The 27,561-nt window shown below is 34.2% G+C and overlaps 2 protein-coding genes across 2 annotated transcripts; one reads left to right on the top strand and one right to left on the bottom strand.

The window, feature by feature from the left end:
* Positions 1 to 6: 6 nt before the first annotated feature.
* Positions 7 to 1,968, top strand: LOC111799622 (transcription factor HHO3-like). Its single transcript, XM_023683041.1, has 5 exons — positions 7 to 404; positions 482 to 777; positions 855 to 1,119; positions 1,214 to 1,290; positions 1,540 to 1,968. Exons 1-5 carry the CDS (start codon positions 260 to 262, stop codon positions 1,843 to 1,845), a joined length of 1,089 nt encoding a protein of 362 aa, XP_023538809.1. The 5' UTR covers positions 7 to 259; the 3' UTR covers positions 1,846 to 1,968.
* An 8,403-nt stretch (positions 1,969 to 10,371) lies between these two features.
* Positions 10,372 to 20,876, bottom strand: LOC111799723 (GDT1-like protein 4). Its single transcript, XM_023683176.1, has 13 exons — positions 20,616 to 20,876; positions 20,448 to 20,516; positions 19,262 to 19,321; positions 19,103 to 19,150; positions 18,451 to 18,539; positions 18,290 to 18,326; positions 18,158 to 18,205; positions 17,507 to 17,578; positions 17,377 to 17,421; positions 17,232 to 17,293; positions 11,955 to 12,027; positions 11,773 to 11,863; positions 10,372 to 10,672 (listed from the first exon to the last, which is right to left on the bottom strand). Exons 1-12 carry the CDS (start codon positions 20,634 to 20,636, stop codon positions 11,792 to 11,794), a joined length of 696 nt encoding a protein of 231 aa, XP_023538944.1. The 5' UTR covers positions 20,637 to 20,876; the 3' UTR covers positions 10,372 to 10,672; positions 11,773 to 11,791.
* Positions 20,877 to 27,561: the final 6,685 nt, after the last annotated feature.

Genomic DNA, 27,561 nt, shown 5'->3' with positions numbered 1-27,561 from the left:
CCCCCTTTCTCTGATCACCCTCCCATAAATTCTCCCCCTCGGTCCACACCATTCTGTCTCAACCCCCTCTGTTTTTCTTCCTTTTGTTTGTTAGTTCAATGATCCTACAGCTTCCTCCCCCATGTTTATTCCTTCCAATGATTCCATCCTAGATCCCATTTTCCTTCTTTAATCCACCCTCCTTCTTCCCATTTCTCTCCCCCTCTCTCTTCATTTCAATTTCAGACCCATTTTCCCCACTAACTCTCTTCTGGGTATCATGATTTTCTCCCACAAAATGCAACAAATTGCATTTCAAATGGGTTTCACTCTCTCCGATTTCGCTCTCACTTTGGAACAAGAGCGCCGTAAAGTCCTCATGTTCCAGCGCGAGCTCCCTCTCTGTTTGGAGATTGTTACTCGCGGTACGACCCGACCCGACTCCATTTACTCCCCCTGTCTTCTTCTTGGTTTTTCTGATTTCTGTTTTGGGTTTTTCCAGCCATTGATTGTTGTAGGCATCACGTGTCGGAGACCACGACGGAGAATCGTCTATCGGAGTGTTCGGAGCAGACTTCCAGTGACGTGGGTCCGGTTCTTGAGGAGTTTATTCCGATTAATAGATATGGGGTTTCTGATTCTGAACAACAACAACAACAACTACAACGACAACAACAACTGCCCTGTGAAACTCAAACGGAGAACACTGACGACTCTGATCGAAATAATTTGAATTTGTGTCCGTCGGATTGGCTCAGATCTGCCCAGCTTTGGAAGGATCCTTCTGCCTTGAATCAGGTAAATATTTTCCTCTGTTCTACGGATTTCTAAATTAGTCTCGTCGGAACTTTAGAGGTTATTGGGTTTTGGTGCAGGACCTGCCGGAGAAGACGGCTGTTGTTGAGGTCAAGAGTAATGGCGGAGCTTTCCGGCCATTTCAGAAGGAGAAAACCGGTGGCGGAGGAACGTCATCGACTTCGGCTCCGGCTGCGACGAGCTCCACTGCGGAAATGGGGTCCGGTGGAAGTAATCGACGGGAAGAAAAAGAAGCGCAGAATCAGAGGAAACAAAGACGGTGCTGGTCACCGGAGCTACACCGGCGATTCCTTCATGCTCTTCAACAGCTCGGAGGTTCCCATGGTAGGGAAGAACATGAAAATGGACTTTTTTTTTTTTTTGGGTTCTTTTGAGAAATTGAATTTTTAATTTTTGATTATTGTGAACGGAAATGCAGTGGCGACGCCGAAGCAAATCAGAGAGTTGATGAAGGTGGATGGCCTTACCAACGACGAAGTGAAAAGTCATTTACAGGTTTGGAAATCTAGAATTTTCTTTTTCCCCCATTTTTTTNTAGGAAACAGATGGAAGTAGGAAACACTGAGATTATGAAAGTTTTGTCAGTACTCCCACTTTTATGACCAATTTGTCCTTCATGCAATTATCTCATTCCAATATATTTCATAAATATAACAATTTAATAACTTATGAATTAAGTAAAATTTTAATAAAAAAATTTGTAAAATTGGTTGAGGTTAATTATGGAATGAAAAAATTGTTCAGAAATATCGTCTACACACGAGACGCCCAAGTACAACAATGCACCACGACGACACCTCCCAGACGCCGCAGTTCCTGGTTGTGGGCGGCATATGGGTACCGGCTGCGGAGTACGCCACCACATCCACCGGAGAAGCAGTGAGAGCAGCCACCAGGAACGGAATGTATGCACCGGTGGTTAGGACGACGGCACAGGGATTAGCGAGTACAGTGGCGAAGGCGAAGGCTATAGTATCTGGGGGTGCGGCGGAGTGTAATTCTGCTACTACATCGTCCTCCACACATACGTCATCAGTTTCACCTGCTTGATGAGGGTGTAATTGGAGTTGGGAATTTTGTGTTTCTTTTTTGATTGTGTGAATGGTGTGTGAAAGTTTTGTTACAGAGCCTGCTCCATAGATAAATATTAAAATGGTGACATTAATTCAATTTTGTTCCCAAAATAATGATACTAATAATGAACAAACATACATGATAAGGCAACACAATTCATACCTGCTATGCAACAATCCTCATCATCCCACTGCCAGACACTGTAAATTCCATAGCAGCACACAAAATAAAAATCCATTTCTTCCATTAATAACTTAAATGCTCTCTATAGTATATTGCAACAAATGATTTGATTCAATTTGTTCTTTCTGTCGAGACATGTGAGTGAAGTGAAGATATTCCTATACAATGAGTTTGTATAAGAATAGATTATTAAATATTTGATCTCTTAATATTTCACAGGATAATCATATGTGACTTGATCTGAATTACGAGCATTTTCTTTAATTTTCACAACTCACTCTGTAATTGTTACAAATTATTTAATTCAGTTTGTTCATGTGGAAAATGACTTTTGTAACTGATTTAATATGCCAAAATATGTCTCCCATGGGTGAGAATGACTTTTATATATAGTTGATTCACTATGCCTACTGTTTTGGGGACTTGATAATTTCACGAGATAGAACTCATTAGGAAGCTACTTGACCAAATAGGGAGTTGGGACCATATAGAATAAGTAGATCAGTACTACTCAATTGTAATTATGAATAACTCGTGAATGATCAAATTGCGGGTGATAATTAACCAATTAACTAATTTGGGACTCCAACAATACATCCTTTGTTCAACATCTGAGTCACTAACAATACACCTTCGAAGTTCACATGTTCTTCGTTTGATACTTAAGAATGCTATTGATATGGCTAAGTAAATGCATGTGGCTTTGCTTTTGATTTCCTCTATAGCCATCATACCAATGAAGATAATATTTCTTATTTATATACCCATGATCTTCCCTTAATTAGCCAATGTGGGACTCCAAAAATCCTCAATCCAGTAACCTCTTGGAAACTTAACCAATAAGCATGTGAGTGAGAAACGAGAAGTAAGTAACGTGACTATGTTGGAGGGGAATTTCAGGGAACACAAGTGTCAAATCTTGATTAGAAATCCTAATATGAATTCTGGGAATGAGGCATGTGACACCCAAGTAAAGAAGGGTACATGAATGAACCAATACTACATATGAATGAGAGCGATCCTGAGAATAGGTTAACTAAGAAAGGCTCAAAGGAAATGAAACTTATTACCTATATCACAAGGTGCACCCTATATTAAGTGATCTCTTAGGAATTTTTCTAGGATACATGCGAGCGAGGACAAAACACGCTTAAAGGACTTGTGTTAATATGTAGAGATAGTCTTCACTCTTAAAAGCGAGAAATAGGTAACATGATCATGTCATACGGGATTTAGATTAATATCGAGGCCATTATGTGTTGAATACGAATTTCGAATTCCAATCTAAATCATGAACATGGATTGTTACACATCATTATAAATAGTGTGAGTGAGTATAAAAATATTAAGTAAGTGGTCCACTTGTAAGGTCACAATACTTAAAAATGATAGTCATAGGCTCTTGTTACTTAATAGGCATTGAAGATCTAAACGCTCATACATGTCATGAACCATAAATGTCATATTTGTAGGCATATCTCCTTCCTATTGAAGTAGTTGACGACCCTCTAAAATCCTATCATAATAACATCATAAATATGAAAGGAGCAACCTACTTCTTGAACCAATTAAGTTACATATAGGCCAAAACTTGGCATAAGAGTAATTTTTAAAGATTAAAAAATCATTTTAGTTTAAATACAACTTAAAGTTATTAAAATATAAGCTATTAAATGGTTTTTGTTTTTAAACAATAAACACTAATTAAAGACTTTCTAAAATATTATTCAAATTTCGCATGCTAATCACTAAAAGACACCATTTTTATTTAAATTTTAGCATTATAAGTATAAATTTTTGAAAAGTTGCAATAATACCTTTAAATATTAAAAAAAAAACTTTAAAAATACTTATTTCAAAAATAAGTTTAGATTATTAATTTTTAATAATGTCTAAACATACCCAGAAAAATTTAAAAGTTTCATTATTATTATTTTTTTTTTTTTTGAAAATTAAAGTTTTTTTTTAGATTTTTTAAAAAATTTAAAAATATTAAATGAAACTTTTAAAAGTTTTAGAAATGTTTTTTAAAGGAAAGATGAAGAGTATTTTTTTTTATTAATTTGACATATATATTAAATTAGTATATGTATTAAATTGTTACAAAATAAATTAGTTGACCATTTGAAGTATGAAAAAGCATGGAAACAACCATATTTAATATGAATATTATAGTTGATGGTCCCTAGAAAAACATTATATGAAAAAAAAGAAGAGTCTGCGCAAAAATATAAAGTAGAAAAAAAAAACATGCTACAATTACAAATACATTTATTTTGTAACAATTTAATACACGTAATTTTTGTCAAAGCACGATCCAACTTTATCTAATTATTATTTTTTTTTAAATTGAGTTGACATGATTAATATAATGATACAATTAAAAGAATTGATTAACCCAATAATCTCATACAATATTTTTTTTAAAGAAAGTATTTATAAAAAATTGTTCAAATATAAAATCATTCCCAAAATTAAACAATACAATTAAAACTTTGATCTGTAAAGCTCATTAACCAAGCCATTAACAGCTAAGAACTTTTATTTAAAAAATAAATAAATAAATNAAAATTTTTTTTTTTTTTTTTTTTTTTTTTAATACATCCATTCAATTACTTAAGAGCCATGGAACTATTTTCTTTCTTAAAAAAATTGAAACCCAAGCTACCTAAATTATCAAGAGTTTGTGCAAAAAGAAAATTTAATAATCATATCATATGTAACACGATATCAAACTATGATATTTTATATCAATTCATGCGTAGCTCGGCAACTAAGACATTTGTATTCTTGATTAAGAAGTTAAAAAGAAAAAGAAAAAAAATCCAAATCTCACCAAATATTCTAAAACTTTACCATATATTTTTAAAAAGTTTCTACTTTTTTTATTAAAAAAAAATCAAATAGCTTTATGATTATTTTTGAAGATAAAAGGTGTTAAATAGCGTTTTTTTAATAAAAAAAATTACTAATCTTATTTTTCACGTAAAGACGAAGATCTCGGTGATGCTCATGGCACTGAAAATAGGGTAGATGTTTTTCATGTTATTTGTAACCCTTATGTTAGATTAGGGCATTCGGTTAGTATTTTCTTTGTTTTATTTAGATTTTACTGTTTTCGGTTGTAATTGTTTTAACAATTTTATTATGAACTAGTAACTTTGAAATTGATGCATGTAATAACGATTTAATTTCAATAATAAAAATAGGGTGGTAGGAAAATAATAATAATAGAGTCTAAGTTGTATTGGTAGTATAATATATGTTTATAGAATTAATATAAGTAGGTTGTTTGTTAGCAGCCTCGAGTGAAAGGTAGAAGAAGTAGTGAATGAGTCCACACCCATTTAAAATATTAATGCGTATGACTTCAAAAACTATACTTTATTGCATGAGAGAGAGGGAGAATGATTCATGAATTAATTTAAATTATCCCATTTCTATGTGATTCAAATATTTTAATATATCTAATTTAAGGTGTTTTTTAAACTGTCATCTTCAATAGATTTGGAATGAAATTGGATAAACTTTGATAAGATTATCAACTCCTTATAAACTTTCAAAATCTAAAAAAAAAATCTCAATACATCACTCCATATTTGAAATAACCCTAATCTATATATTTTTGGAAACATAGCAGAGATAATTAAATATTCATTTACAATATTACCGTGTATTGACGAGTTAAACAAAATATCTTCTCCAAATAATTAATTTGGTAGGTGTGAATAATTGATTTCAGACATGATAACAACTTTCTATAGAAATGTACATAAATTGTTTTGATCTATATGTGTGGCAAATATCTATTAGTGTATAGATATTTCTTGTTTTACGAGTCACATCTTTTCATTCAAATAAATTCACCATTGTTGTCATGTGAAGGTCCTCTAACTCTTCACTTCTTTGGATTTTAGTAACAATAGTTGACGCTATCTATAAGAGAAAAAAAGTTTGCCAGTAAAATTTGCTAGTCCGATCAAGGATGAGAAGATGATGAAAAGGATCGGTTGTGTTCATACTTCCTCTATTGTTTTGCATGTGTTTGCATATCTAACTCCAATCGTGGGATGACTTAAGGCATGTGCTATCTTAGTTTTTCAAGTAAAGGTAAAGCTCCTATGCACGGATGACGATGAACGCTGAGAAGGTCATGAAAGTCAAAATGGGGCATAATAGGCCAGTTGAATGTTTTGAAATTTAAATTAGTAGATGATAGGTCGAGTTGAATTTCAATTAGTTGTTATTTGGTGTTTTTCTAAAGTTTGGTTTACTAGTTAGGTTGAACTTCATGTTTTGAACTAATTAGGTAAGACTATGGCTTTATTTTAAAAATGTTTATTATGAACTTTCACATTTATGTTTTAAGCATGCATGGGTTGATGTCACTAATTAAGTTAAGAAAATTAGGGACGTTATAGACCATTATCTTCACTCACGCGAAGTTCTACGAGACCCCTATTCCTCCTTTAGATGGGATGTCCTCCACTATGTCTCATGAGTAGGATGTTATGAATGACCTCCAATTTTTCTCATCTAGATGAGATGTCCCGATTATAATTTACTAATAGGATGTCACAATCAGCACACTCATGTGTTAACAGGGAGAGAATTAAAGGTTATTTTAAGGAATAGTTTTCAAAATTAGTAAATGACCGGTAACAAGATAAGCTCTAAGTGTCAAGTTCTTAAAAACCCAATAAGAGTTAACATCTTAGCTTAAGGTTGCAATTAAGAGCCTACAAATAAATACATATAAATTACATAAACATTCCCCGATTATATACAACTCGAATTTAGTGGTCCTCTACACCAACATTCCCGAATGCTCCCATAGTAAGTAGCCAATTGCGTCCTATTATTTATGTTATGATATCGTAATGAACTATGTGATGCATGTATTTTCTTTTTATGTTTTTATTATGATACTATGTTGATGTGACCATTTTTATGCCTGGCGAGACATTATGATGTACCATGTATGATAAGCATAAATAAAGTTACATGAATAGGTATGTATGCTTCCGAAAGAATTTACATCATAATAAATATGGAAGTGTTATATGTATCATCTCATTGAACCATGATTTTAATATAGGACCTTATGCATGATGTGTGTGCTATTATCATGGATTATTTTTTTATCATGCTATGCATAAGCACTTATTCGTGTACTTTTTCTCTTTTTTTTCGTTAGTGTTCAGTAGTGCGAGCATGCACTAACCCATAGTCAGACCTAAAGGGAATGAACTTTTTGTCCTTATAATGGAAGCAATGGGAATCATTTTGATTTCATTAAGAATTAAAATAAAGAATTTAACATAAGAGGAAGAACTCCAGATTTGTAGAAATTGTTGGAAGCAAACCTCCTTAGTTTGTTCCAACAACGAAGAAGTTCCTCATGCAAGCGTGTTCCAACAGTGTAGAAATTCCTCATGCAAACCTTTAATTGTAGCATAAGATGACTAGGAATACAAAATACATCTTGGAACACCTTCATGCAAACCACATGCTTGGAACGCCCACATAAGATGACTCAATTAAATGTACAATTAGGCTCAATTTATGTAAATTGATGTTCTTTTCATGTTAAACTACGATAGACGATTCTATGCTTACTAATTAGAATAAATGGAGCAATTAATAAGAAAATAGTTTGTATGAGTGCAAAATTTATTACGAAAAAGCTTGGTATAACTATACTTTTGTAGAGTTATCGGTGACCTATCCTTCACGGTTGAGCTTTGCTTTCTAGTCAGAATAGGGTTGGATATATAGTACTTTCTTACGCATGACCCACACATGCGCACATGGACAAATCGAGCGGGTTCATATACATACCCCTAAGCCTGGCTCATCAGGCTAGTACATGCTCACACTGTCAGACGCCACAGAGTGTAAGGGCCTACAAAATATCATGGCGAACATAGATGTTGTAAGATATGCATTCATACTAAACATTACGGGTAAGTATCCCGATGCATATGTCATACAAAATGCATGAGGTTCCATAACATTAAAACATGACACATATTCGTGATGTTAGACATACCTCCATTCTTTTCTTAACATACCGTTTCTATGAGACATACATATGTGATACTTTTCATATTATTCATGATTAACATACCTGGCTTTTTGACATTGCATGGTTAATATGACATGGCATAATAAGGTTCATGCATCCTAAAACATCACTAACTTAACATAGTTTCATGATATAACATAATCATAGTATAGTATAACTGATAACATATCATAACTTGACAAGTATCGTTCATACAACAAACAAGTATCCAACCAAGCCAACCTCTAGTAACAATCTGTATCCATCTAAATTCAAATTGAATCCTTTTCCATTTTTTAAAATTAAATTTCACAATACATTTAATTATTCAATAAGTTGAAAAAAAAAATCATTTGATTCATTCTTATTCATAAGAACGAATAAACATAGAGCAATAGGTAGAAAACTTGACAAGATTAGTAATGTCCAAAACATTAGAGTTAAGTGTACAAAGACGTTAATAAATTAAACATAACATCGAAGCTATCTTTTAAAATAGAAAAATAGGCGATATGTTCCACAAAATAAATGGCAACATTTGAAAGGAATCTTGTTAGAATATTCGGATATATTTATTTGGAAAGGTCATACTCATAGGAAAATGAAGCACAATATAGAAGTTTATCCTGAGAAAGAGCCAATTAAAGCCTTCCTAACCCTTAAAAGTATATACCAGAGAAGAAGACTTGGGAGCAAAAGAATAATAAAATTGTGATGTCTTAGAATCTTTCATTGTCAAAGATACCCATAGCCCCCACTTGGATCTAATGGTCTCAAATATATAACTTTTTTTGAGAGAGAAAGGGGAAATGGTCCCTTGGGACAACCAAAAGCCAATTCGCCAAAATGGCTCTTTTTATTCATAAATTATAGCATTTTGGGTTTGATTTCAATGAGGAAGAGAGATTATCCATATGGGAATATGTCCTAATTGGAATAATTAAACCCTTTGTATCCACTTTTTGGGAACGTGCATAGGAACACAAATCAACTATATTTTAATATTATCAAACATGTTGGAATCAATTTAATGATTTTAAATTATGGGCTTAAACCTTTTTTATTTAAAAAAATATATTGATACATAGTTAAGTCGTATCAATTTGTTAATTTTGATTGAATTGTGGAAACTCTGAGGTCATATCACTTCAAATGGGTAAAAAGTAATAATTTAAAAGATTAGAGCTTTAATGTTTTTAGTTTAATGATGAGAATAATAAGAAATAAGAAGAAGAATAGATCCATATGAACTGAACCACATATTCAAAGTTAGGGGACAGTCTTTGATATGAAACAGACTACAGAAAGCTTCTTTTGTCCATTGCCAAACCCAATCTGGACGTTAACGCAAAGGCACTCATTTCTAGAATTGACTTTCTTTTCTTTCTTGGATTTTTTTTTAAAAAAAAAATTAATTGGTTTTTGTATTAGATTGGTCTCTAATTTTTTTCAATTTCAATAAATTATTGTACTTACTTATAACTTATGCTTCTAAGATACATTTATTTTATCATGTCTTACCTTTCGTAACAAATTTGTTTTTGTTTTTGAAATTTTATAAAACAAAGCTGTTCAACATCTTTTTTTTTTTTCTTTTTTTTTTTCCTTAAATTATAAGTTTCAAAAGCCAAAATCTTACCTTTTTAAAAAAAAGAATCATTGATGTCTATTTTTCCAGATATTTTCTTTCTTCCCTACTTTTCTGTATCTGTCTCTTATAGTAACGTATCTTTCATTTTCTCCATATACATAATAGTTTAAAGTCTTAAGGAACTTATTTGAAAAGACCAAATAACATTGTCACGCTTTATTACACTCTAATAGTATCAAACAACCTCATATTTTTGTCCATTATTTTTGTTGTTGTTTGATATCCTGATATTATTCAGAATCATGCGTACGAAAAAAACTGACAAAATATACACAAAACAGTCAAAATATCAGATAAATGACAGAACCAAGCATCATGACAGCATAACATAAAAAATATTTACCAAGAACTAAAATGAATTAATTTGTGAAAGTTTTTAATTACATGTGTGACTAAGAATAGATTAAGCTTGTAGGTTTTAAAAATTACAGTGCATGCTTAAACATTTACTCGAATCTAAAAATGTTATGAAATTTTCTATGAAAATTAAAAATTAAAAAAATAACACATCCTCCAAACGCTAAATGGCAAAAACTCAAAAACAAATATTCCACTTAAAGAAATAGCGTTTTCTGTAAACTACGGGCATTGAACACCAACATTAACAAAATATTATGTTAAAAAAAAAGAAATATATTTATTTTGAATTATTCTAATCGGATTTGATATATTCTCTTAATATGTTGCTACAAAGACCTAAGACCATCTAGAACAGCTCTACGAATATCTTCACTATACGAACTAAGAACTACTGCAACCAATGTCCAGCAAGCTACTACCACTGATACAGTATCTGGTAAAAACATGTTATTGGCTCTTTAAATGGGTCTTAAATTCGTCCATCGATGGCCAATATGGAGGGCAGGTGTGTGGCAACAATTCGGCCAAGCACCCTTCTATACCTGCAAGCGAAAACAATGACTTGAGATACAATGTGCCAAAAAATGAGCTGAACCTTTGGAATGACTTATGAAAAGGTAAAAAGAGTACATTTAAAATTTTTGATGGAATTGGGTGACATCGTCGGTTGTGCTTTTAAGGATCCTAAGTATCTGCCATTGTTCAGTCAGAAGGTTCGCATTTCCGTCAACTTTTGTGTCTGGTAGGGAGTCAAGACATTGCTGTTTTAATAAACCTAAAGACGCCTCATTTCTGGGCGTTCGTTGTTAGGCTCCTAATCCTCCGTAAGAGTCATCTAGTGGTTCTCTTTTCTAGCATTAAGTGTAGTCCTTGCCCCTCTTCCTCCCCTTTATTTTTTCTTGCTATGGAAGGTTAATGTTTCCATGAATGTAAAATTCTTTGGAGTTCTCAGTTTACCAGAAGTTGCACTGGGGAATCAACACAATGGATTGGATTCCGGAACACACTTCCTTCCTATTAGGGCCGCAATGGTGTATTCTCGGTAGAAAGATCAGGTCAATTGCTTTGGGGTTGTCAGTTTGCTCATCAGATTTGAAACTGCTATTGGAGGTTTATGGAATTTGTTTGTCCAGTAACAGGTGAAATTTTATGATGGAGAAGGTTCTCCTTCACCCTACTCTTAAGGAAAAGGGAATTGTTCTCTAGAGAGCTAATTTTTTTGCAGTTCTATAGAGAATGTGGATTAAGAGAAATAATATGATCTCCATGAATGAGATCTTGGTAGGAGGTTTGTTCCCAAGCCAAGTCGAACTCCCTGATTTCAGTCTCTGTAAGATAGAAACCCTTTCTACTATTGTTAGGTTAGTTCCTATTTGCTCCTCTTTGGCCACCATTTTTGTAGGATCATGTTGCGAACCTCTATTTGGCCCTTTTGTATCCATTCATATTTCAATGAAGGCTTGATTTTTCAATTATTTTCAAGCGAACGAAAATAGAAGTACATGAGTATGTTAGTTAATCAATTCCATCACGAAAGGGAACTACTTATCATTCTGAGCTTAAAAATGAAAGAATAAGCCCTACTAAGAAAGAAATAAGATTCCAAAAGCATGCCAGAACTGAAGCCAGTATCATAACTAACCATAATGAGCTTGTAAAAATTATGGTTCAACAGTTGAGAGGAAGGACTGGATTCCGAAAACAATAAATAAAAGCCCACCTGAGAGAGCAACCTGAAAAGGAGAAACGAAAATTTAATTTTTCTGCTCAACAATGATAACAGTAAGCAACTAGCATGAGAAGAGTGAATGAATTGTGGAGTACTATTTTCTCAGATATTTGTGATGCCAAGCTCCTTCCTCCAAGGACTGCAGCAGTTGTACACAATGCCTGTCCCCTGAGAGAGAAATTATTAATGACATTTAACAAATAGGCAGATGTGACAGGATAAATGCAGTAGGAAGTAGGTGACTAATTGTGTTGTTGTCCATTCACATCCATTAAGGTTGTCATCAACACAAGATAAAAGTAGGTTCCCATTGAGACCAATTACTTGCAATAAAACTTCCATTCTTGCTTTATAACAAAATTAAAGTCGGCAGCAGCTAGTCGACCAACTATAAAAATTGTCATTAAAAAGAAGTTGGGAGGATAGAACAATTATGAAGCAATGCAATAATTGGAAAAGATAAAATATGACATTTAACTAATTGAAAAGGATAAACAAGAAGTAAGGAGGTGGTTGCCATAATTGAAAAGGATAAAATATGCAATGCAGCAATGTATACTAGCTGGTTATGATACCTGAACTTTCTGGAGGAATCTTGCTCATAATTATGCAAAATACAGATATCTAATACTTTAAGCAATGAGGCTCTATCATGCACATAATTTTTTTTATACAAGAAACAATTTCATTGATGTAAGAAATTTACAAAAATGAGATTTCAAAAAGCTCTCCCAATTAACTACAAGGGAAGCATAAGAGTAAGAAACAAAGAGATTTGAACATTTACACCAGGAAATAGCATAGTAGATAACGGATTAAAGAACAATTCAAGGAATTGCACTTTTTCCCAGAAAAACTATTCGGTTTCATCCTTTCCAAAGAATCCAATAGAAAACCCTAGTAATGTTCATCCACTGTAAAGCCTTGATATTCTTGAACAAGTGCCCTAACAGAATTAAGATGAGTAAATCCTTAACATTTCTGGGAGAAACCAAAGTGAGAAAAACTAAGTCAAGAGTATTCCAGAATCTACTTGCAAATGGACAGTGTTTGAAGATGTGACTCAGGGATTCATCAACGGCTTGCCAAAGAGAGCACCACGCAGGGGGTAAAGCCATGAATGGCATATGCCTCCGAAGAACATCTTTGGTATTGATGGCTCTCAGTGATCGCTCCCAAAGGAAAATTTTGATTTTCTCTGGGTATTTTATTTGACCTTCCATGTGGCTTTAGACAAAGACTCAAGGAGGCAAGTGCCATCACCCATGTCTGACAAAAAAAGAGATTTAATAGAGAATTGTCCATTGGGATTAAGGAGCCACCTCCAAGAATTCTCTACTTAAGTGAGGACATTGGGGTCAAGATCGGGGCTGAGGTCTGCCCATTCTAATGTCTCTTCATCTTTCAAGTTTCTCCCAAGTCTAAGGTCCCAGAATCTGTTGGTATTGTTCCAAACTTCATTAACCGTGGCCACTTTGCAGTGAGAAAGTCTATACAGGTGAGGGTAACGAGAAGCGAATAAGGAGCTAGTTACTCAAGAATCAGTCCAGAAAAGATATTGGCACCATCCCCAACTTGATGACAAATGCAGCTTGTGATAAGATTTTGCTGCTTACCAATAGCTCTCCAGGGGCCCCTTCAGTGGCTCATATAGCCCACAGTTTGAATAAGTCGATGACCTAAATTTTCCTTTAACAAGGCTTACTCCACAAAGCATTTTTGTCCTGGTTATACCGCTAAACTCGCTTTGTCAAAAGAGCATTATTTTGGCCCCTCGTGGAATGTTGTCCAAGGCCTCCTTGATCTATCAGATAGAGGATATTGCTCCATCTAACAAGATGCTGTCGACTATCATTCAAACCCCCTTAAGAAATCTCTGAACAATCTTTCCATCTCCTAGCCCACCTAAATAGGTAAATGAAACAAGTGTAGGAAGATTGGATACCGAACCCTGGAGTGTGAGTCTTACTCCTTTGGATGTACATGTAGATCACCATGCCGATAGTCTTAACTCACTTTTTTTCCCTATAAGTGGAGCTCAGAAACCGCTAGTCTTGGGTGCACCATTGAGAAGAAGTCCCAAATATGGCCAATCACCTAACTTACGCCCATATTACTGTGGTATAACCTTGATCACTGTGGGTTCCACGTTGATACAAATAATCTCTTATTTATGAAGATGGACACTGTGACCCAAAGCCTGATCAAAAGTATTAACCACCAGGAGCAGATTATGAACTAATGACTCGTCTTCAAACTCTGAAAAAGGATTGTGTCATCCGCAAACTGAACGTAATTGATACTCAAGTGGTATTGGCCGACCCAAAAGCCTCTGATATGACCTCCATATTCAGCTTTGGTGAGCAAACGGCTAAGATTAACCATTATATGATAAAAAGAAGTGGGGATAAAGGATCCTCTTGTCTAAGGCCGAGAGATGCAAGAATTTTACACAAGGGCAGCCATTTATCAGTATTGAGAAGTTTGCTTTGGAGATACACTCCAATCCATGTTCTCCATTTTAATCCAAAACCTTTAGCAGAGAAGATTCATTCAAGAAATGCTCAATCCACCTTATCAAAGGCCTTGCAAGTATCAAGTTTAATGATCACACCATTTCACTTCTTTCTTTGTCATTTATCAATGAGATCATTATCCATAATTGATGCATCAAGAATTTGTCTAATTTCAATAAAAGTTGTTCGGTAATCAGTAATGGCCACCTATCAAGCATCAAGTTTCTTTGGAATTAACTCTATATAAATTTCATTTAAACTGGCATTAATAATCCCCTTCTTAAGAACAAATCTTGAAAAAATTTCATGATATCATCTTTAAGGTTGATCCAACATTTTTTAAACAATTAAAATATAAACCCATGTGATTTTTTTGAGCCAAGGAGCTTAACTACATTCCAAACTTAAAATTCTATAAACTCATCTTCCAAACTTGCTGATATGTCTATCAATAGGACTCCACTCGATATCTATGGGGAAGGTTGTCAAATTATCTTTTGTCCCATAAAGTTCTCTATAGAACCCAATGAAGTCTGAGACAGTCTCAGCACGAATGGCATCTTCTTCTGGAAATCCTAGCCCATTAAGAAGGCTTCTTCATAGGTGGATAAGATTACCATAATAGTGTTCTTTTCTTTGTGGCCATAATATGGTGGAAGAAGGTGGAATTAGTATCTTCGTCTTCAATCCATTTTTTCTTATATTTTTGCTTCCATTTTTGTTCCTCGTGGGCTGCTAAAGATAAAAATCTTTGCCTTCATCGTCTTTCCTTGTGAAAGTTGTGCTAAAGAGATGGGCCCAGATTCCTCCAAGTTATCTAGGATAGATATTTCAGTCAACAATTGAATCTTCTTTGTAGTTAGAACTGAGACTCTTTTTTAGATCTTTAAGCTTGATTATAAAGCCATGACTAGGCTAGCCTCGCGAGGGGGTGTTCTTCCACCAATAATCAGATAAAGGCAATAAAGAATGGTGTAGTAACCACATGTTTCAAATCGGAAAAGGGAAGGACACCATTTACAGCTACCAATATAGAGAGTTAAGGAGGAAATGGTCAGATGTTGGGCAATCAAGTTTGTGAAATTAAAATCTCTAGCAATCAACCAATTTTCCGTGCATAAACGAGATCGGTTGTATAGTTCTTGCAAAAAAGGTGGCCTCTCTTGATATCTGTGGGTCATATACATTCGTGATCCAAAACTGAAAACCATCAGCAAGGTAAGGAGAAGGGAGAGAGGAACAAACCTTTGGTGATGTGAGAAGAGACAATGGTTGGACCATTCCACATGATGATGATCCCCACATAAGCATCTAAATGAGTCCAACTAATATTCCTATCGCTCCATAATGACTTTATGATAAGTCAATCAACATACGCCAGTTTAGTTCCTATAGTATGACCGCAGTTGGATTGAATTTAAGGAGAAAGGTTTTAATGAGGGCCCTATTTTGCCAATCTCCAATGCCTCTTACCTTCCAAGTAACAATATCATGAGGTGACCTCCCCCCCAATGAGAGGTTTGACAAAGATTTTTTTGTAATTGATATTTGACGCAAGCCCCACCAGCTCTCTATACTAGCTTCCACTGGGAACCAGCAGTAGGCTTTTTAGCTGCTTCTACGAAACCTCCACAAGAGTCTCCAGTGGCTTTCAATGTTTCGGGGTACTAGCAATCTAAAAGGAGCTTTTGTATTTTAATCCATCCTCCATAAGATGGAAACACAGGGCATCTCGACTGTGCTTCTACACTATTGTTCGAACTTTAATTTATAACCTCCAATTTTTAGTCAATCCCTAGTGGAACAAAGAGATGGGATTTTCACACATTGATCACATCACACGCGGAAGGGATTTAAATGACGGGAAACGTGGAAGAGCAATTGAAGACAACAAGTGATCTTGTACCATTCGCCATGAAAATTTCTTCCCGTAACAATCACTGCTTGGTCCTAGAGGGAAGTGTCAAGCAACTGTGCATCGAAAGGGTCCACAAAAGCATGGTCATTGGCAATCATGATTATTTTGAATGAGGCAACAAGTGCAAATGGGAGCTTTGTAGAGGTGGATCCATTTAATGAAGGAAGCACGGGGTTTTTTAGTTGGTGGGAGGGTTTACGAGAAGGCATAAAAGCAACCCTTGATGGGTGGAGGGTTTTGGGTATAGGTGATCTAGCTTTTATGGAAGGGAAGGGGTAGTTTGCTATAAGCTTATAAAAAGCATCTCGTTCTTTCTTTCTTCGCCCATAGGTATGAGGAGTTTGCTTACACAACCATTGTCATGAGGAAGGGTGACCTTGACAAAGAGTACCCTTTTTGTTTGAATTTTTTTCAACCCAAATGGTTGCTTTGGAAAAGCGCTCTACCCTAAGGAACTTCTGGCTACAAGAAACAAAGAGCAAGACATGTGTAGTAGCAACAAGCCATTTCAAAGTTTCCAATGCAAAGCTATGAAGGACTTGTCTCGATTAAACTCTAAAATCTTCACTCCACTCCCACGATATCTCTTGTCCAGCTCTATGGAGTACTTTCTTTTGATGGTAACAGTTCTCTTCTTAAAGGGTGGGTTTATTGCCACTGCAAGGGTAAGTGGCGGTAGGAGGGGTGAGTTTGGTCATGGTTACCAGGGGGAGAAAGGTGAAGGGTTGGGGTGAGAGGGAGAGAGAGCCAGCACTTATGCTTTTGAAGTTTCTTTTTTCTATCATGCACACAACGAATTCTATAAATGAATGCAAAACACATTTGACGCTCATAGGACAAAGTGGAGTCTATATTGGAAAAACACTGAAGATAGGAATAGCCTCATACAAGAAGAACCGATCTCAAATACAAGGGTACAGTTCATAGGCACAACTTACAAAATTCCACCAAGAACAACACCAACTGGGTCTTCATCTGCAGCTAAGCCAATCGTTGCTAACTGACAAAGGCAGCAAAATCTTAGTACTTTGGAGTGAAACGACAAGTTAGATAGAAAGGGTCATTCTCAGTTTTGGTACTTACCTGACTCTTGTCACCCCATTCGCCAAAAAAGGTAATGGAAAATGCCTGCAGAAACTCAAGGGAAAAATTGGAAAGTTAATAAATCTTACAACTATATTTGACTGAATTATCAAAGGCTGAAAAATATAACCTTTAAATATATTGGTGACAAGAACTGCAAGAGAAATGACCGATTCTGTTTCTTCACATCATCATCATCAACCTGTCATGAGGTCAAGTGTTATGATGCCAAATTACCATGCGATTATCCATATATCAACAATTTCCACATGCAAATCCATAAATGAAAATAGAAATACTATAGCTTCTCCTTACTTCTGTAAAAATAAATTCAACAAGTGTTTTATACCGTAACAAAACAGTAAGAATAACAATCAATTTAGAGAGGGAGAGATTTATATCAACAATCTGCAAGAAGGTTTCTAAACTCTCAATCATCTTAATATAGTTGGTCTATGTTCATCTGAGATCAAAACAGAAAACGTTATAATAATTCAGAGATGGAGGGAGGTTAGGCAGACCATAGATTGCCTGTGAGAGAAAGCAAAGGATATGCGCTATCAAATGTGTAAAGAAGATATAAGAAAAAATGACTACAGGAAGCAGATTCACATCATGCATCTAGGAGTCCTCTCAAATCCTTACAAGATGTCAAGTAGAACTTGTTGAACTTTTTATATTAACACAATAGAACACAATAAACTTTTTGAAATGACGAGACTGGATGACAGTTTATAAGGGGTAAGAGGACGTATAATCTCTTTCTGATAGTACAATATACCTTATTGCCATCTTTGGAACCTTTTTTGTTAGCCTTCAGATCAGCATCCTAAGCACAAGAGACACCTGAGTAAAGAAATGGATTCCCACCTGCGTGTGTGCAGAAGGGATTTAAAAAAATTAAAAAACTAACCAATCTAGCTTCAACTTCAGCCAATTCTTCAGACTCCCTGCCAATAAAATATAAACAAAGCAGAGTCAGTGGAGACAGCTGTTGATTTGGTTACTTATATGCACACATAAAATTAAAGTACTATTTGGAGAAAAAATATAAAATAACAAAGGAATCATTACCCTCCATCATTAAATGCATCCCACAAAGACCACAGTCCAAAACCAAGGAACAATAGCGTTGTTACATGATGAGTCCATTTACGTGAAATCTGCATAAAATTAGAGTACATCACAATGCAAAGAAGAACTGGGGAAGAAAGGACCTGAGAGAGTCCAAAAATGATTCTTGTTCTAGAAAACCAAAGAAATGGTATCATTTAGGCTTAACAATAAGAATGATAGTAGCTAAAATTGCCTAAGATGATATCAAGAGCTCAAAGAAGTACCATACCATTGCAAGTTTAAAACTCTCAAATTATTTGTCGAAAAGAAATTCATTCAGATGAATGCTTTAATACTCCAACTTACCAATGCCACATAGCATATCAAGACCTTATTTCTAATTGCATTCGTGAAGGCTTCTGCCCTTCAACAGAGCAAAAAAAAAATCTAAGTAACTTGACAGTTGGTTTTATACTTCAACATTGCAAATCTACTATTTTTGCATCCCACAATATTAAGCACAGACAACAAATAGCCATGCAAAATTAACATCTGCAACAAATGCATAAAGAAGCTGCACTTAAAATTGTCACTCATTCAAGCCCTAGCAGGTAAAAGAAATTAAACAGGCAAGTATGAAGCATTCAATTTGAGCGATCAATTTTCTTACCAGATTTGGTGCAGCCCAACCAACCAGAGCAGAAAGAATGGTCATTACCTTCAAAACAGAAAAAGTACTATGTTAGATGCAATGACGTAGACAGGGAAGCTGGTAAAGGCACATGCAATGAAGAAACGATGTATGACAACTTTTGACGAACATACTTACAATCAAAGCCGACAGACAACCAGACAAGACAAGTCTCCTTGGATGCCGCATTGCCATGATCTTTAAACAGAGGATTAAAACATGAGAAGTGAGTCGGCATTCGGAATTTCGTAGAAAACTATTAGGAAAACAATATTTATTCAAAAAGAGTTGAGAAATACATCAAAAAAATTGTAGACAAATTTCGGCAGTTTAATCTTATCAAGACTTGAGTACAAGGACCCCTCTCTAAAACAAATCACAAATCATATGGTGCTAAAATGTCCTCCATGACGACTTGCGATACCTAGGTCTTTCACATAACAGATAAAACCAAATATATTACTTCAAATTCATGATTTTATGACACCATAGCGTCAAATGAAATTGCAGTGCTTGCATAAAAAATAAAAAATAAAGAAAAAATCAGTTTTTCACTTTCTTTTTAAAAATATATATTAAAAACCGTTTTATAAAAATAGCCCTGCTAGAACAATTTTTGCANTGGTTTCTTTTCTTTTTTTTTTTTTTTTTTTTTTTTTTTTTTTTAACTGAAATGCATCAAGCCCCACTATGAGTCACCACTTTCCCAACTTGTTGTTAATGAAGCATACAAGTATTTTGTTATTGGGTTATGCAGCTCCTTTAAGTGTGGAACACAATCGTCAGTAACTAAACAAGTCAAAAAGTTATAAGAGTGTACAATTCGGTATTCTCCTTTGAACATATCCATGTACGAATGTATCAAAAGAGAAACTTTGACCAACTTGGTGAAAGTGAGGAAAACAAGGGGGAAACCAACAGCGACAGGAACAATGTCTAGGCAAAACAACCGAATCGCATTTCCGTCACCAGGGAAGCGGGGAGAAAAGTCATCAAGAACGAGTAGAAGATCCACACCGCAAACGACTAAAAGTGCTTTATCAGGAAGGAACTTATGCTTGAAAAAAGGGGGAAAATGCTTCCTTGTGGGCCTCAAATAAGTCCCCACTCGCACTAATAAGCAATTAAGCCGATAACTACAAAACGTAATCCTAAAACAAACTTTAAAATCCACTAAGCGAAATGGCACGGCATACATATTCCATTTCGAAGTCAACTTTCGGATAAAAACGGATGGCTAGCTTATACCAGAAGACACTAGTTACAGATTTATGGAAAAAATAAATTAAAAAAAAAAAACAGAAATTCACAAGGATCAACTAACCGCAGCAGCGAAGAATGTTTTATCCCCGATCTCGGAGAGCACAGTCATCGCAAGCGACTTCGTAAAACCCTAAGAAAGCAAAGCAAAAGGAAGAAAAAAATCATGAGATTAAATAGAGAAAAAAATCCGAAGAGAATCAGCGAAATTTGAATAAGAGAGATGAAACACCTGGATGATGGATGTGGCCATCGCGATCGGTGGAGAACAAAGGAGGTGAAGAGGCGAGTGAGGAGAAGAAGGAAGTGAAGATTAGAAAGGAGCGTCAGAGTATGGATTCTCCGACAGGCTCCGAATCCCCAAAGTGGGATGAAACGGATCAGTGGCTGTGTAACTCACCAAGTCCCCTTGGAAGTTCAGAACCAGACGAAGGGAAAAAGAGGGATTTTGGAGAAAGGCCTTTTTGGCTTCTTCCTCTTTGCGAATGAAGAATATTTCATTTTACACTAAATTAATAAATATACTCCAACCATATTTTGTCCTTAATTATAAATAAATAAATTATTAAACTTTTTAAATTTTTTAAATTTTTTAAATTTTTTTAAATGGTTTTGATACCATACTTCAGAAATATACATTATCTTTTTAAAGTTGCATTATTTTCTAAAATATTTTTTTAAAAAATTAATCTATCCCATTTTTCATTCGTTTGTCTCTAAACTCTTATTATTTCTTTCCTCTTATTTTAAATAAAATAATATTCTCTCGTTTCTAAGCATTTTAAAATATAATTTTAAGAAACTTTAATACCCACCTAGCCACCTTCTTTGGATTATGCAAACGTAACACATTTATACGTAAATATTAAAATTGACAACGCCCTATACTAACCTAATGTCTAAGAATTTAAATTATGTTATCTTATGCATGTGTTATGGTCTTTACTTGTGATGTCGTCAGTTTACAGGCGTGCCTTATCTTTACCTGAAAAATAAAAATAGCACCGGCCTTGAATATTTTAATAAATACTCAGTAAATGACATCATTATTAGAGTCAGGGAATGCGAATACATAACTTATGATTAAAAACCTATCGTTAAAACCATCATGAGGTGGCTTCCAATCTAGACAAAATTGAATGTGTAGTAATTCCTTACACACGACCCACGTGTGCAAGCGTGAATCCACCAAGTGGTTCACACACTCCCTAGACCCATCTTAGTTGGGTTAGTTGTTTGTAGTTGAATGTCGAGAGTTCAGCAAATCTTTGAATATCATACAAGGCATAATCATCATCCTCATAGTGTATGCGTCCGTGTTCATCATCATAAATGGGGAAGTAATCCGATGTAAATAAACACACAATATGCATGAGGTCCTTATAATTTTCATCTTAAATTATTCTTAGGACACAACTCTATACATTATTCACATATTACTATAGGTAACGTGCATACATTAACCTTCATACATTCTTTATCATTAACATTATCATCATGCATCTTATGTCATCATGTCGTCATCATCATTATCATAATATTATTATTATTACATCGTCATAATATCACATCATACTAACTCACATCATCATAACATCATGACATCATCATCATACATCATCATATTGTATAATTTTACATCATCATCATAATACATAAGTATAAATGGCACGTGCAAAGGCCACTGGGCATGTGTCGTCATACATAAGACAAGTTTTCCGACCGAATCGATAGTAAGACCACTTGCTCAATTAGCCTAAGCTCGTGTTACCAATTTATCCTTCATGAAAGTTCAGTTTTATCATTTGAAATTCAAGTTAACCTATGTAAGTCCATTACAAAAATTTCAAATTCAAACTTTTGCAAAAGTATTTAGCTAAATTTTATAATGATCCATGTGTTAGGAATATATATGTTTATATATGGTTCGAAATATATATATATATATATATTAAACATCGTTTCCATGATACCCAAAAATAAAATATATAAAAGAAAATAATAAAATGTAACCAATGTGGATATATATATATATACTAAATTGTATATAAAAAAATATCCTCCAACCTTGTCATTTGTTAAAAAAAATAAATAAATAAAATAGCATCAAACTTTTATAAAACTTTAAAAACTGCTCTTAAAATTTGTATAATTAGTATTTTGGCAATATCTTATAAGTTACATATTTTAGTTTATTATGATATATATATGTAATACAATCTATAATATGTATGGAATAAAAACATAAAAAAAAAGTTATTTTTGTTAGAAATGTTTAGTATTTGAGTAAATAAATTTGTAAAAGAATACACATATTAGTGGAGGCAATAAATAAATAAATAAATAAATAAATAAATAAATAAATAAATAAAATAATTGTGATTGTAAGTTGCAATGAATGAGAAAATAATAAAGAAAAAAAAGAAAAAAAAAAAAGGACGCTGGCACACTATAAAGTCTGGCAAACATCACCAACTCTTGGAGCAGTGGCAGCTCTGGCCATGCATAGCACTCTTCCCCGTAACCCCTCCTCCTCCTCTGCCACTCTTATTTCTTTCTTTTTAGGACTCAGAAACGGATAATTCTTTCTATAAAAGGAATGAGAAAATAAATAAATAAACTCTTAACTATTGGATTTGCTGTTCAATGTCGGCCTTCACTCTTTTTCTCTTCCGATTATAATAATTAGTTATATAATATATCTTATATATTTGGTTAATATTATTTTCTTACTATATATTTTATTTTATTTTTAATATTTAATTAGTTTATATTTTTTTTTTATTTGTAGGTATTAGTTAATAGCTTATATTCTATTTAAACAGTATGAATATCAATAATTCTATTTTTCATTTTTAGCAATTTCAAATCTCACCTATTAATTTATTTATAAATTTATTCTAAAAAGTATTTGTTCCGTGTGGTGAGAATATCTATTAAACTCCACTGAATAATTTTTAAATAGAGATTCTAATTTTTTTTTAAAAAGTCTACACACATGGAAGACATAATTGTGTTGGGTTTTTTTTTTTTAAAGAAATCTACGCATTTGATGGGATGGTCTAAATGGATTCATTAATAAGTTTGAGTTTAATTTATATAATTATAAATCTACACGTGTAAATTAAGATTGCTTTGGATAAAATCTAATAAATGGTATAAATTGTTATCTATACTTTAGGGTATAAGTAAATTTTTTGTTATACTCCAATATAAAAGAGAAGTCCCTTAGCATTCCACTTGCAGGATTCGAAACTATTATAAAAATATTTTTTTTTACTGCTCTAGCTTGGCTTCTTGGTTGATCCGACTTTGGTCTTGGAATAGCCCATATATTGTTTTCTTTGGACTTTTCCTTTCAAGTTTTTTCTCAAGATTTTTAAAATGTGTATGTTAGGGAGAAGTTTCCACACCCTTGTAAAGAAGGCTTAGTTTCCCTGTCCAACTGAAGTGTGGTCTCACAATTCACTCCCTTTTGGGTTCATATCTTCGGTGGTACTCATTCCCCTCTCCAATTGATGTGGAATCTCACAATCCACCCATCTTCAGGGTCCAACATCCTTGATGACACTCGTTCTCCTCTCTAATTGATGTAGAATCTCACAGGTCTTATAAAGAATGTTTAGTTCCCCTCTCCAACTGATATGAGGTCTCACAATCCATTCCCCTCCCCACCTCGAGGCCTAGCATCACCATTATAAAGAATGCTTCCTTTGGGGCCACTATCCTTGCTAACACTCATTCCTATTTCCAATTGATGTGGGATCTCATAGATCTGATACGTTTGGACCCTTGGGATAGGGATTTCACAACATTGTCGACTCTTCTGCAGTCATTTTTAACAATTTCAGAGACTAAGGTTAGTATTTTTGAATTTATGGTTTTTTATTACTAGTGTATTTTAACAAAACCTTTTATTTTCTTTTTAGGTTAAATTTACATGATAACTAATTATGATCATAAATTATAAATGTTGCCATTCTTAAAATATCGTTTATAGGATGTCATCAAACATAAAATTGCTCCAAGTAAAACACGTTTCATTATGAAATTTTTATGATTGAACTACTGCAAATAAAAGTATACTTTGTGCAACTTTTTTGGTATTAGTTCATAAGTTTTCCATTAGTAAGACCATAACACTTTCATATTTACACCTACACTTTTAAGTTTCATATTCACATACGTTATTGACAAAAAAAAAAAAAAAAAAATTTCCTTTGCACAACCACCTTAAATATTTACAACAACCTATAAGGAATTATTGTGTACCATGTTCCTTGGTTGCCATTTCTCATTTTTTTTTTTTTTTTTTTATTTGAACCAATTTACTCTTGGAATATGAGGTACATCACTCTTCACTTTTATGGTTATATGTAACGACCTTAGATTCTAACTAACCTAAAGTCACTACCATCTTCAATAACATATTTTCTTAAGCAGAAATAATCTTGCCTTTACCTAAAATATAGAATTGTGATGTGTCATGGTCTTTAATTGTGATATTGTCATCCGCCGGAATGTCTTTCCTTTACCTGAAATATAAAAGTACCACATGACTTAGTATTTTAAGAAATACTCAATAGGTGACCCAACTATTGGGATTAGATGCAAACATATACAATCATGAATAAGACATCATTTAAATCTGTATTCTCTTAGGTGACTATCCTAAGCATGTCATTAGATGTGTATTTAGTATTCTACACACGGTCCAGACGTTCGAATATGGACCTACCGGTCGGTTCGCATACCTCCTAGGCCCCTTTCTTGGTTGGACTAGCATTCTCTAGTGCTCTTGCCAGACACCTGGTAGGAATAATCAGTGTCGTAGTTGTAATGACCCTAAATTTCCACATACTTAGAGTCGCTACTAGTGTCTCATGCTCATCTCTAATGCGGAAATATAACTCTTACATGAATATCATTTATAACTTAAACTTCGAAAAATGCTTAAAACAACTTCTTCTCTGAAAGACAACCATGGTCTTGCCTGTTTAAATGTGAAATACTGAAATTGAAAGAAAATAAAAACAAATATAAAATCATTTAAAACAACGAAATGCAAAATAACATATTCTAATTTAAGACTACCAATTTAAATATGAGTCTACCCTATGCACGTGCCACAGTCTCTGCTCGCGATGTCGCCGTCCTCCGTACAAGTGCGCCTTGCCTTTACCTGAAAAATGATGTGGCACACGGCCTGAGTATTTCAAAGAATACTCAGTAAGTGACCCCATTATAGGGAGTCATGCAAATGCAAACACATGCAATCATGATTTAGGGACCTATCTCTAAACATCATAAGGGTGTCCTCCAGTCTCGGACAAACTAGATGTGTAGTACTTCCCCACACACGGCTCACACGTGTGAGTGTGAATCCCCAAGGGCTCGCACACCCCCTGGACCCTCTAGTCAAGCTAATCTGTAACGACGTTCGGAGGTCAGCGAAACCCCATAGTGTCATGCGCCTCATGAACACCCTCATCTGTGCGCATTCACGCTCATCATATGGTGCGCGTCCGCACTCATCATCTCTAGGGGAAGTAGCCCCTATGCTTATGAACATACAATATGTATGAGGTCTCTCTAAATCCAATTATACGTCTTTTCTGACACAACGCTCTAATCTCATCTCTTTGTTACACTGTGTAACACGTGCTCATGGATATTTACATTAATATCATTTTCTTACTCTTAGGGTTGTGTTCTATGTCGATCTATGACATGATGCAATACAACATACAACATCATAAGGCATGTTCAACATGGAAAACATCATCACGTTAATAACATCGTCATGCATACATCATACTCATCATAGAAGCCATTAAGTGCATCACATATAACATGTACATCATGCATCGAAACATAAATAACGTACATTTAACATACATCACAACACGTCATACTCATACATCATCATAATTTAAACAATCTTTAGCCTATTTTAAGGCCAATTACCTGATTAGCTTATACTATGTCACCAATTTATCTTTAATGAAAGTTCGATTTTGCCCTTTGTATCCAAGCCAAGCTATATGAATCCATGACATCAATTTCACGTTCAATTCTCTAACTCTTACAATGGTTCATGTGCTAGACTTCATGCGAGCATTAAAACTTTGCATGGATAAAGTCTTAGAACGTTATAATATACATCTAAATATATATACATATTATATTATATTCTATTTATATTAAGATTTCATTTTCTATTTTTGTTTGGAGCGAATACTTTCTTGACTTATGATATTCTTTGGGTACTCTGCTTTATCTCGGAATTTTTGTTCAGAGATATTTTTAGCCAATTTTTAATGGATTCTTACTCAATCATATTATTGGACTTTTATTTTTCTCTTTAAGGTTTTATTTTTCTTTTGACTTTGTATTTTCGCCTTCTATTTCCTTTTCATTCTTTCCTGCTCTCCCTATTTTTTCCTTTCTTTTAGTATTCCTCTTTTCTTTCTTTCCTTTTGATTTTGTTAATAATATTGGTCTCTCTTTAATCTTTCATATTGTATCGTTTTGTATTGCACAACCTTTAAAACATATATCGGGGTTGTATACTGTGTCAAACATATTTACTGTGTGTCATTCGTGTCATACATGTATCATATCATGTCATGCACATAAAATATCCTCCAGCACATGACTTGAGAATTTTAAGAAATACTCGGTAAGTGACTCCACTATTGGGGTCGTGAAATGCAAACACATCCAACATGGTGGGATCTATCATTTAAAACATTATTTCATTCTCTTAGGTAGCTTTCCAGCCTGAGTTAAATTGGATGTGCAATACTTCTCTACACACGGCCCACACGTGCGAACGTGGACCTACCAGGCGGGCTTGCACACCCGCTGGGCCTGCTGGCCGAGCTAGTACTCACTGAGAGGCTATTTTCGAACACCCGAAGGGAATAGCGAACGTTGTATCATCATGGCGAACATGATGGTCATAATCTATCTCATAGTGTACGCATTTGGACTCATCATAATAGAAAAGTATCCTGATGCATATGAACACAGAGTTATGCATTAGGTTCTCGTACTTTCCATCATGACATTATAATGATGCAAGACAATCTCCATTCTTTCATAACATATTAAATCTGGTGATTATGCATACATAATTCTTATACATCATCTCATACATAAGAAGAAATAGGTTA

This window comes from Cucurbita pepo, chromosome LG01 (assembly GCF_002806865.2).
Source record: "Cucurbita pepo subsp. pepo cultivar mu-cu-16 chromosome LG01, ASM280686v2, whole genome shotgun sequence".
Lineage (NCBI taxonomy): Eukaryota > Viridiplantae > Streptophyta > Magnoliopsida > Cucurbitales > Cucurbitaceae > Cucurbita > Cucurbita pepo.
The sequence above is the reverse complement of the archived record's forward strand: the minus strand, read 5'-3'. Positions and strand labels throughout refer to the sequence as shown.

Coding starts and splice junctions, on each gene's coding strand:
- LOC111799622 (XM_023683041.1), top strand. CDS start 260: ATGATTTTCTCCCACAAAATGCAACAAATTGCATTTCAAATGGGTTTC. Junction 778..854: donor ATCCTTCTGCCTTGAATCAG/GTAAATATTTTC, acceptor GTTTTGGTGCAG/GACCTGCCGGAGAAGACGGC. Junction 1,291..1,539: donor AAGTGAAAAGTCATTTACAG/GTTTGGAAATCT, acceptor AAAATTGTTCAG/AAATATCGTCTACACACGAG.
- LOC111799723 (XM_023683176.1), bottom strand. CDS start 20,636: ATGGCCACATCCATCATCCAG. Junction 17,579..18,157: donor GTTCCAAAGATGGCAATAAG/GTATATTGTACT, acceptor ACCTCATGACAG/GTTGATGATGATGATGTGAA. Junction 11,864..11,954: donor CACAAATATCTGAGAAAATA/GTACTCCACAAT, acceptor TCTCCTTTTCAG/GTTGCTCTCTCAGGTGGGCT.